Source organism: Chroicocephalus ridibundus, chromosome 16, assembly GCF_963924245.1.
Source record: "Chroicocephalus ridibundus chromosome 16, bChrRid1.1, whole genome shotgun sequence".
Classification (NCBI taxonomy): domain Eukaryota; kingdom Metazoa; phylum Chordata; class Aves; order Charadriiformes; family Laridae; genus Chroicocephalus; species Chroicocephalus ridibundus.
The window spans coordinates 6,333,703-6,346,001 of NC_086299.1; the positions used below are offsets into that span (position 1 = coordinate 6,333,703).

Sequence of the window (12,299 nt, forward strand, 5' to 3'; positions counted from 1 at the left end):
TCTGCAGCCAGCCCTGCAGCTGGTGAGCCATGGCCAGCAGCAGACACCTGGTGAAGCTGCTTGTCCCAAAATCAGGACAAAAAAAAAAAAAAAAAAAAAGGGGGCAGTCGCTGCTGCTATTACACTTTCATTACATCACATGCATGCCTTGCTTTTTTTTTGGTGAGTGCAGGACCCCACAGTTACCTACATAGCCACAAAACGACACTGCCGGATTTACGTAAGACACTGGCCATCTGCTGTTCAGCACACTACCAAGTCTTCTGCAGCACCCACAGCGGGAGCATCCCCTGGCCCCAGCCCAAACATAAACCTCAGACAGAGGAGCACTGCCTTCCCCTTTCCAAACAGTTCAAGACTTTAAACCAACAGAGGCAGCAAAAGTTCAATCGCCTCAAACATAAGGCAGCAGCATTCAAGGTATTCTAGGACGCAGAACCGGGGACCAGATGGTTCTGCTGCTGCTTCCAGTCATCCCAGTGTTCAGATGTCATTACACAAACATGCCTAGTCCAGCCTTAGCACATGGAGACCTGTCCTTGCTGGAGCCATAGCGGCCAACAAGGGCAGAAATAAAGACAGCAGTGTTGGCCGAAAATGAAGGCAGTGGCCATCACAGTGGCTCAGAAAGACGATCATCACTATTCATCCAAGTGCTTCTCACAGACAGTCTAGCAAGGGTATTTTTAAGGATTACTAGGAAAATAAGACTTTGGGTTACACCTCTCCTTATGTTCCAGACCCAGAAGGAATAGTTTTTGTACTGTCGTAGGCATTCATTTAATTTGCAGGAACCTCTTACGACGTCTTATCAGCTCCAAACTTACTCTCCTTTAGTCGAACAGCCATCTCGCAGGGAGCTGTGAAGAGCAGAGTGCAGAGCAGTGGGTGTAGGGCAGCCAGCGGTCACCCCTGAGCCACACCACCAGGTGCGCGGAGCTGGTGCACATGCCCAGTGCAACACTCCTCACGGCTTGCTCAGCTGAGTACAGAATGCAGTAAAGCATGTCTGACTCCGGGAGGATATTTACTCTATGAGCACAATGTGTCCTACACCCAGACAGAAGGAAATTCAGAATTCTGATGCTTACGGGTACAGAGGAAAAGCAGCTGTTATGACGCACAACACACACCGGGCATAACTTACAGCTTGCAAGGACCAAAGCTCAACACTGTCTTCCTAAGGCATAACAACAAGAAAGACCTGGAGACTTGCTAGGAAAATAGGTCTGTTTTAAATAAATCCATCTTTATACCTCTAGATTAGAGAATCATATTTGGGAATGAGCAGGATTTTAGCATAGAAGAGCAGTGGTTAAGTCCCTGGGTATGAGTGTGGCTGAGATGCCCACAGGCGCCCAGTTTCAGAAGAATCCATAGGGCAGGAAAGGGGAACTGCACATGTGCTGCTGCAGCTTTAGAGAAACCTACTGTTCAGAAAACAGGGCGTGCTTCTCATCAGGTGGCGGGACTGGAGACGCTTAAGCTCTCTTCGAAGACTAGCAAGAGTTATTCTAACACATCCTCCTCCCTGCAATAGGACAAGAGGCCAGAAGTAGAAATTTTGACAAAACAGAGACACAAGAGGGGAATAAACATTCACACAATGGAGAAAAAAATTAATTGAGCCAGCATTTGGTACTGTCCATGTTGCTCAGGTATGGGAGCTGATATAGAAATGGGCCATTAACAGATAACAATTAGCTAACAGACAATAAATGCCTTGAGACTTCATGGAAAACATATTTTCACTGGGCATTTGGTGTAACAACATAAAGAAAGAAGTATTATGACACAGAAGTGAACAAGAAAGCGTGGACCAAATGTTTAAAGCTAAGACCTTCACTTGACCTCTAAAATTTCCTTCAGTGTTGCACAAGCCCTTCCCACGAAGTAAGGTTCTGAGCCAGCAATCCTGCCACATGGCACACACCAACTGCATCAACGGCTTGTGTCACAGCTGAGGTTTGCATTTACACTTCCGGGCTCTTGCACACAGGCACGAAATGGTGTTCACAGACCTGCAGGTGCCTTGTTAAAGATGATGGGGAGCCCTTTTAAAGCAGCAGTTCTTGGGGAAAGGGAAGGAGAGGAGCTGTAACCAAATATATACCCTCCTTAATCTGCATGCAGTCTGCACAGAAGACTGAAGCTTTCAAACATGACAGTAAAATCTAACATCATCTTCAAGGGGAACATGAACTTTAAAGACTTCTCTGAAAGTCAATGACCAGCTTGTACCCATTCCAAACAGAAAACGCATGTAGATTGTTGGGAATGTTTTTGGAGTTTCATATATGCACATGCACACACACACACATATGAATAAATAAATTATTTCTGTCTTTCTCTACAAATCAAGGCAGAACTTAGTTTAATATGACCAAACTTGGAAAGAGTGAGAGCATGCATGAATATATCTGTGCACAGGACTTGCACATGCATAGCTACAGCAAAATATACAGGTTTGCCTAATACTTGTGTGGGGACAAGGAAAGTATGCTGGCTCTGGTGAAAGCATGCACTAGCATGTGAAAGAATCACATGTGTGATATTTACTATACCTGGTTTATTTTACGGGTATCTGTAAAAAGGTAAGGATAGGCAAGGTGTTTTTGAGTGCCTCTGTTGCAGTCACTATTCTGTGGAAATCCAACATTCAGGCAGGAAGCCCCCCCTTTTCGGGTCTCTGTCTGCTGTCCTGGACAAACTTCACCAGTACCTGAAAGCTGACGATACCTGACCCTGGAGAAGACAATCTCTACCGAAGGGATGAGGGCAAAGAGGGGAGAAAGGCACAGAACAGCATTTGTAGGTACCAGAGGTGTTGGAAGGGATGACAAGTTCTCTAGGCCAGCCCTGGGGCCAGAAGTGGGCTCCCTGGAGTCCCTAACATGCATCTTCCCTTACAAGGGCCACGCGTTTGCTCAGAAGACAGGAACATGGCCCCTCCAGCGACAAATCCCTTCATCTTGCCCGGGGGAGGCAGGGTGCTCTGGCCCTTGGTCCTGGTCTTGCCCCTGAAGAGCCCCAGACCCATCCTGGCTGTGGAGGGGTGGCCAACAGAGGCGGCTTCCCTCCTTCCTTTTGCTCTTTTTTGGCAGGGAAACTCTTAAACAAACAAATGAAGAAACACTGAGGATTTAAGTAAACAGACGAAGATTTATCTGACAGGCAGACTGAGCCTTTCCCTGCCCCCTTCCCTTCCCACAGGGCAGGGTGTTGCCTTGTGCTCTCGCTGTGAAGCCATCTACCAATGGCACTTGTCCCGAGCCCTTGCTGTCACTGGCATCCCCAGGACCCTCATGTGATCCCAGGCCACAGCCAAGCTCTGCCTAAACCTGAGAGATCTACAGTCCAAAACATTAAAAAGGATAAAACGTAGACATTTGATCTGTGGGCAAAGCAACGTAGGGAGCCCCTCACATGGAAGCAAGCTCGTTCATTCAGCCACCGGGCACTATTGCTGCAAGCCACGTCTCAGCTAGAGCCAGCTGCGCCCACAAGATGGACAGGAACCAGCTCAGGCCTGTGGCTGGAGTCCACACCGTGGCCTGGGCCCAGCACCGAGGCCAGTAATGGCCCCCTGCGCAGAGGTGGTTCCCCGCAGCTGACACATCCCCTCTGCAGAACCATGGCAGGGACACCTATCAGACCCTGCCTGTGGTTTTTAGAGTTGGGGAAAAAAAAAATGGAGGTAAGAAAGGAGGTAAGAACAGGTGCAATAGCGCAATGTTCCAGTTTCAGTCCAAACATCAGGCTGCACCTCACTCGTTCTGGGGAACAGAAGGGACTAGGAAGCTCCAACCTCCATCTCACACCCAGAACTTGCTGGCTGCTGCGGGGGAAGCCTCGATGTTGCTGTACAGCGATGCACAGACACAAAAACATACAAGTAAGCAGGCAAATGGGCATGCAGAGATGAAATCTACTTTTGATACTGTAAGAGGGCAGGAAGCAAAGAACAGCTCATCGACATGGGAAAGCTGCAGCAATTCAGCACACAGTCTTTTGTGCTTGCACCTATCAGTTGAGACTGCTTAAGTAAAGCGGTCCCTGTTCAAAGAGATGGAAGAATGTCCACCCAAGAATTTGCTCTGGTTTAATTAAATCAGTTAAAGAAATTAATTTTAAAGAGGTGTTACTCTATCTCCACACAGATAAAACCTCAGTGCTAGCGTATAGAAGCAAAGAGATAAAGCTGGAAGGAGTCTGTTTCTGAAGTGTTAGAAAGAAGAAGGAATGAGCGCTCGGCATTAGGAGACAGGCAGGCATGACGGAAGACTGAAAAACCAACAACAGGGATGCTGCACAAAACAGACATGCCAAGCAGACAAAGTGACTGAGAGACAGACAAGCGGGCTGGCAAAGTGTCAGACACAAAAAAGAAAAATAGGCAACAAACAAATAAGCCAGTTGTACTTCTAGATCCTCTGAATCAGCCCTATCCAGCCAATCACCTTCTCACCCAGGAGACACGGTCCTAAAGAAATGCAAGTATTTTACCTAAACCAGAAAAAAATACAATGTTAAATCCCCCCCCACTCCTCTTCAGGCATGTTCTTGCAGCCAGCATCATAAAACATCTCTCATTATTTGCACAAATATAGAGGAAAAAACCATCCTGAAGGGTTAAATCCTCCAGCAGATGCAGAAAAGAAGGGCTTGGTGGGAAAACAGGGGTGTTCTTCTAAGATGCTCCATATCGTAAGTAACCCCTGAGCAGTCCTTGCAAAGCATTTGGGGAGATTTTTAGTCTGAAAGACACTTTACAAAAATAAATTGTAATTGAGTTTAATAATCTTCCCCTTTTCAGAAAGGGCCTGACAGATGCTGCCTAGTGCTCACTTCTGCCCCATTTCAAATATTTTTACCTTATTTGGATGAAATATATTATTTTTCTAATGAAAGGAGGTTGTTTTTTTTTTTTTTCCAAAGAGCTGGTTTTCCCTTCGTCCAGCTGGTGCCTTTATTAGGTTAGTGCTTGCTCCCTTTTGGGTTTGGGATTGTTTTTTTCCCTGAGCTGGGAGAGACCATGCCAGCCCCTCGATCTACAAGTGCGCAGTTCAGAGCTTCTACTGCACAGCAAGTGGAGGAGTTGGGCCCTGCCCTCCCTCTTCCCTGATACCCCAAAATACACCTTAGGTACGTTTCTATCATCTTATTTAATTTTTTGCGAGCAAACATAGTGGTAAAAGCCAGCCTTTCATCACCATAATAGGTAGACACAGCTCTGGAGGTGTCTACAGAGGCTGACTCCTGAGGAAACAGCATAGTCTAGGGATAAGATGATAAAGGGAAAATGAAGAACGCTGGAAGCTCTCTCCTGTGCCCTTAGGTAAGTCATTTCCTATGTTTCACCTCCCGGCATCCCTTTACTTTTGTTTTCAATCCCTGGAGGCCAAGGCCCTCTCGTGCTTTGCACTTGCATACCACCCCATGGGATGAGAGGTCAAGTCCAGGCTGGAAGACTCTCAGCTCAAGCTTAACATCAGGTTTTGGTGTGCAGGGTCACCACCACGTAAATTTGTGCTTAACATAAAGCACCACCACACAGAAGGGACCTTTCAAAGCTTCTTGTTGTCAAAGCCCTTGGGAAACATGTGCTCCGCAACCTGCTGGGTGTGAAGGGTCTAGTCAAGCATGGAGACCTTGACTTCAACACAACAGGTTTGCACCAAAGAGCTACTCTGGACCTGCTGTCTAGCCTTTGTTTTCCCCAAGCATGATGCTGCCCCACCAAAGGAAAGGCAAAGGCAGCCTCCATTTCTGTAACAGACACTGCAAATGAGAGCAATGGAGTAGACACAGACTGGGTTTTCACACAGCCCCCTCCCTGCCACAGGCAGCAGCCCAGCATATACCATGCTTCCTTCCACCAGTACACATCAGGATAGACTTTCCTGGCAACCCTTCTAACAAACCCAGACCAGGGCGAGGTAGCCACTGCAAACGCAGCCAGTTCCTCCACTCTATCGAAGACAAAATCAAGAGAGAACATAGTTATTAAAAAATACTTACTTCCAGAAGAATCTGAGCTGCAATAAGGAACGCCCATGTCTAAAATGTCTGCATCCAAGCTAGGGCACGCTGGCAAACTGACCATCACAGACTGCACCGGGACTGTTGGGCAGCTCATCTCCCACAGCTGTGCAGTCCAGGCCATCAGGGGACAGTGGCTACAGCTGGGTGCTGCAGCCTCGCACTGTGTTTGCCAAAGCACAGCCACAATGGGGGCTGGGCGGCTCCAGGGTACAGCCGTTCATGGGGGCTGGGGTTTTGGTGTGAGCTGCAGGACCTAGCATGAAACCTAATCCTCAAAGTTGGCTTTCTCTTGTCTTTGTCACATCTCTGTATCAACCAGACAGTATTTTTTACCATCACATGTGGAAACTGAGGCACATTTATAAGTGAAACACTCTGCAAAGTGTCATGCAGCAAAGCAGCAAGATCACAAGGGATCCTACAGTCCATTCTCTTCCTTCTGATCCCAAACACTGTTAGGTTACACCCCCAATATGCAAAAAACAATAAAAAAAATTCTTCCTGCTTCAGACGAAGATGCACATAGGACTTATTTGTCACATCTGGGCGTAAGGAAGGTTGGACAAAGATGGGAGACATTTCTCTTAAACCTTTCCCACTTTGTCACATTTTTTGAGTTCCCCGTGTTTCTCTTGCAGCTATTGAAAAGGGAGCTTTTATATCCTCAAATTACTGGAAAGCACCAGCCTGATATTGTTTCCTCTAGGAGAGACAGCAGGGGCTCACAGGGTTTCACTGAAATGTGCTCAAATGACACCATTCAGAGGAAGCTCCCATCACCTGCTTTCTATGTGCTACCAAGGACCTATAGAAACCATTTTACAAAACCACTGAAGTCACCTATGGGGGTGTTGTTATTGTTTCTGTGTCAAAACAAGTAAAATAGAGTACTTGAATAAACCACATGGTGGGTAAGTGTTGCTGCTGTCTTGTTCTGCAGAAAAAAGGTTCGCTACCTGGTCATCTCTCGGCTAATATGATGCCATTCTCAGTGCCCACTAGCCAGTGGGCTAAACATTTCACGGGGCAGCTCATCTAAGAAGTTCTGTTTCTAGCAAAAAAAGAAAAAAAGAAAAAAATTACAAGTCAGCAGTCAGGCTACACGGTTCATAAGGACCAAAATACTCGCCCTGTAACTGTTGCTATGCTGGAAAGACAAGGAACACGAGGCAGAGAAATGAAACTCGTGATTCACAACAATACCTGCTGGTAAGAAGGAATGGCTTCTTCCAAATTCTCTGCTGGTAGGTTGGATTTCTTCAACAAAGTACACAAACACCCCATCAGCAGCCAGAGGCCCAGAGTTAGATTTTTTTTGAGCAACAACAGCTATGATGGAGTCTTCTGGGTTTCATCAGATTCGGGAATGGAAAAACTGTGACCTAACGAATTGGTAAAGGTTGTAAGAAGCAAAAACTAAGGGAGGGAAAAAGGCAGTTGAAGGAAACTGCCTTTTACTCTGCACCAGAAATCTTGAGGTAAATGAATTGAACACTGGCAACATGGAGGAAAAGGGGGGAAAAATGAAGCCGCAGGGATGCTTGTACTGTAAACCTCGTAAGTCACTCTGTAAGGCACATACCTCAGCAACATATTTTCCACATTTCACCAACTGCTGTTGTCCAGGCACTTTCTATTTTCAAAACCTTCTATGTATATAAAATGTACACAGGCAGGACAATACTTTTTCATCACATCCCTGCGTTCAGTCGTGTTTTCTTTTCACAAGGATTCTTGGCTTGGAGAAATGAAAAGTGCAATCTCTTAAGAAAAGCCTTTCCTTTTAAACATTTTCAAATTTGCCCTGTTTTAGCTAAACGTGACGTTCTTTCTGAACGTTAAACAGTGGAGAGAGAGACTGAGAGGGAGAGGGAGAGAGAGGGACACACACACACACTCACTCACTCCTGGGGAAGATATTCGTCCATTTAAGGAATGAGAAATCATCACATTCAGCAGCAGGTCTAAATACAGTAATATGAAGGTCCCTTTCGCTCCCCCTGAGCAGGAAAATGTCACTGTGTACCAGACACCCAAATACTGAGGAATCAAGTAAATCCCTCATTTTTAAGAAGGGAGCCAAATACTTCTGTTGAACAAAGATGGGACTGCAGTAGCTACAAATTACTTGCTGTACGCCATGTCTTTCAATGGCTTCTGTACTGACATGGCAGGCTTAGCCCAGTCATGGGATACGGCACAGCATTCCTGGCTGGTAGATAAGACTAAGGGGCCATGGGATATCTCACACGCTCCCTTCAGCACCTCCTGCTGCTGGGGGTGGAAAGGAGCGGGATGCTGCATTCTGCACCCTGGAGAGCCTCCTGCTGGGAGGAAAGGCACCGGAATAGCTGTGTTTTACTCACCGGATGATACATCCATCTCACCCTCTGCGACATCAGAGGCAACTTAGCATCACAGTGTTGTTGGAGCTATTTATAGTGTACCTTATATTGCGCTTACACCATTCTCTACACTGCCTCCTGCTGATATAACCTAGTATTGGAGCAGTTAGAAAATCAACCATAAATGTCATTCAGAAAACATTTTATACGGACTGAATTTCTTTAATAGTCCCTTTTCCCTCCCTTTACCACCCTGCATGCACATTTCTCCCCAAAATAACAGCCACAGTAATCCAGTAACAGCCTGGTGTTAAATAGTGGTAACTCATATTTATTACAATTATATACAATCGTATTTTATATTTGAAATCTATACATGACCACACAGACGAGCACACTTGCTTGGTGAGGACAGTGAGACTCAGTTGTTATAAGAATTGCTCTGCTAAGAGGCTCTGATGCAGTGAATAATATAACTGGACACCACCATTTTACCAGCTGAGAACACAATGCTGCAAATGAGAGGTTTCAAAATTCACTGTTTTAATTTGTGCATAGGCCCAGTGGGGTGAAAAAAAGGCTGGACTGGGCAAGAAGGGCCAGTGGTGTACCTCAGAGCTGGAACTGTTCTCTCTTCCGCAAAGACTGCTTGGCTGAAGCAGGTGCCTGTCACTGGGTAGGTGCAGGTCTCAACTGATAACTTAAGATGGATTTTCTCCTCATGTAGGGAGAAAAACAGGCCGAGAACCACTGCAAAGATTCAGAATTAACCAACTATTTCAGCGTCTGATACCACCTCATACATTCATTCATTCAGGGCAGCTATAAATAAAATGTAAGATGTCAAAAACTGATGTGAGCTCCTTGTCTTTGGAGGAGGAAGGGTAACAATTGGGATGAGTGGGGTCAACTTCTTTTAAAGCCTTCTTTTACTGGGGAGCAATCAGTAACAAAGCAACCTGTTCTCATGGATTTTACTGTGGCCATGAAACCTGGACTTGGTCCCTAGCAATAGGCCACTTTGATGAGTGTAAGCTTGTGGGGTGGAAATAGTGTTCTTTGGACCCCACAAAAATTTAGTGTTTTTAGATGCTAGGTAGTTTCAGGAATTTGAGGCTTAACGTAGGCCTTGGAAGAGCCAAGACTAAGATCTGGTGAGGAATTCAGGGTTAAAGTGTTCTTTTTTTGGCAACAGAATATCAAGTAGTTTGAAAAATAAAAGGGAGGGCTGTTTTGGGAGACAGAGAACTGGTTTGGGCCTTATGTGGGGATTAAAGGCTTGTGAAATCAAATTGCTCAGGACAGATTGGTTTCTGAAATTGGACAGAAGGACCCAAGGATGCAGCAAAGAGGCTGACTGTTTCAGGAGAGATGGTGTTTTTGTAAGAGGACTTATTCTGTAGCTGTGGTGCATGGTAAGGCGATTGGTCTTCCAGCCTAGGCAGTGACCCCAGCTCATGGGGAGAATGTGGGTCTGGGAGGGGAGAAGAAGCCACTGCAACACTGCAAAGCCCTGTGATGAAACAGGGCCCACCTTGTTCACTGGGCAGTCATGACCCCGCTCAAGGTCAATCATGGGAGAATCACTGGAGGGGACAGTGGCACTTCTCTCCACAAAATGGGAGAGGCACCGGGGACAGCGCAGGAGGCTAGGGAAGATGTACAGCAGCAGCAGCCAGGGCGCTTTAGTCAATCTCATTCTCGTTGCTGGCCCCCTCAGGTCTTCGTAGCTTTTCCACTTGCTCATTAATCTGGCCATCCCCTCCTCGTCGGTCCTCAGTCTGGACACCCAGACATTCCTCCTCATCCACATGGCTAACATCATCATCCTCATCGTCCTCTTCCTCCTCTTCATTCCTTTTGGTTTCCCTTTTCTCCTCCTCACCTTGCACCTCCATCCGCACTTGGCTCTTGACGTCAATCACTGCCTTGTTGCCTTCCTCTGTGTTCAGCAGATGGCAGCTGACCTTCGAACCCTCAGGGCTGTGGTTCTCCTTGACTGGTGATGAAGTGGTAGACTCGTTGCTGACGGGTGAGATGTCACTGCTGCTATTATGGTTGGCAACAACAGGGTTGGAGGGTGAACTTGGCTTCACCGGGATCTGCCATGACGGGATCTTAGGAGCCGAAGGGGAGGGAGGAAACTGCCTCCTTGGGGGAGGGGAAGAGGGGAAGAAAAGGAGAGAAAGGGGCTTTTATTAAAAACACCGAGGTGTTATCATTAGAGAGAATGGTATTTGCACTGGGGAAGTCATGTAAAGCAGGACTGAAGCTGCAAGTTTCCTTTGCCATAAATGAACAAAACCAAAGCCACTTCACTTCTTCAGACAGAATCTCAAAGTGCTTTACAAGCATCAGTAATCAAGCCTGCACACAAGGAAAATATCACAGCTGGGCAATCTGAACTACTAAAATGATCTGGTTTGGCCAATTTCACAGAGCAAGCTAGTACTCAGGAATGCTGCCTGTGGAAAGACATGGGTGTCCCTTTATAATACAATTACTAATTAATTCATAAAGAAAATTCCCACTGGAGCAAGAAGTCAGACACACCAGGTCCTTGTGCCTGAGCCAAGGAATTTCACCACCTGGCTCTCGCCTCCACTGTGATACACAGCTATTGCATTCTGGCTCATTATAATCCAGAGCCTATGTCCTAGTCCCAGCATGCACTTTACATGTTTGGGCCAGGTCCTGGCTGCTGCAAACTGGTTCAGCTTCTCTGACTTAGTCATACTAGAATTGCACCAGCTGAGAAAGCTGGCTGCTCTGTCCTCGAGTCCTTTTCAGGTGGGCTTTAAAGATTTAATAACGGCAGGCTAATGCACAGCCCTAAAAGGAGAATCCAAGTACCAAACAGGACAAACATAAGTGCAGTGGGGAGTACTGGTGCCCTCAGAAAGTCATCCATCATGAAGAACAAAGGAAAAATGCATATCTGATCTAGCGGTCCCCATCCATCCTTGCTTGTGTATGTGAAAAGTGGGAGTATGAAAAGGTACCAGATCAAGCTCTGAAAAGGATGCTCTGTGGCAGGGCGTCCTCATGCCCCTCAGGTGAGCTGGCTAGTGCCACGGACAAGACCAGAGCGGCAAATGGCGGCTCTCCTACAGTGAGTGCTCAAACACACCACATTTTCTTAAACTGAACTATGAACAGTAGTTGCTCTCACCTCCCTCTTCCTGCTGCCACCACCAGCCATTGAAGAACTCTGCTGATCTAACCTCCGTCTCCTGTGACTGCAATAAGCTAATGTCTGCATTATTCAACTAGTATCATAAATGCAATCAACAAATTAAATCTGGAGTTTCTTGGCTCCAGTGTTGCTGCTGCCTCCTCACTGCAGAAACATTTGCCTTTTTGTTAAAAAACAACCCCCCAAAAAGTTTTCTTTTTTCCAAAAAGCACTTACCCCCAGCCACAGCTTTCCTATTGCTGAAGAGGTGTCATTAAGTAATACTGTCTACTGAGCAGTGATGCTACTACAACCCAACTTAACAGACTGTAACTTGATATGTGTCCTCAATCCTACACAGCTTTCTACTGTGACTCCCGGGAGGAATGGGAGGTGTAGCGAGAATTTAAAAGAATATTAAAGACAATACACTTTTCAGACTTCTGAAAAGCCCACTTGCTGAGATCCAGAACATGTCTAGTCCAATCTTAGACTGATCTCTGAAGTCCATCTCTTAGGAGACAGATGACTTGAGAAGACTTAGTTACATGTAGAAGGAGGCAAGGGATCCGTATCAGAGTGAAAGGATCAATAGCTGAAAACCTAGATACGCTCTTCAGTACTGTACTTGGAAAAAAAATCCTCAAGAACTGAGATCGGATCCCTGTTCTTATGACTGCCCCACAGGCGGGATTTATATCCCCCCATTTCAGACACCTACTACATTATAAGAT

At 46.2% G+C, this 12,299-nt stretch overlaps 1 protein-coding gene across 1 annotated transcript in view; it reads right to left on the reverse strand.

The window, feature by feature from the left end:
- Window positions 1-8,635: 8,635 nt before the first annotated feature.
- The window catches only part of PEX14 (peroxisomal biogenesis factor 14), an 80,730-nt gene continuing 77,066 nt past the window's right edge, over window positions 8,636-12,299 (reverse strand). Inside the window, exon 9 of the mRNA XM_063354192.1 lies at window positions 8,636-10,541. Within this exon, the coding sequence (XP_063210262.1) occupies window positions 10,076-10,541 (466 nt within the window). The 3' untranslated portion in view covers window positions 8,636-10,075. The remainder of the gene's footprint in view (window positions 10,542-12,299) is intronic.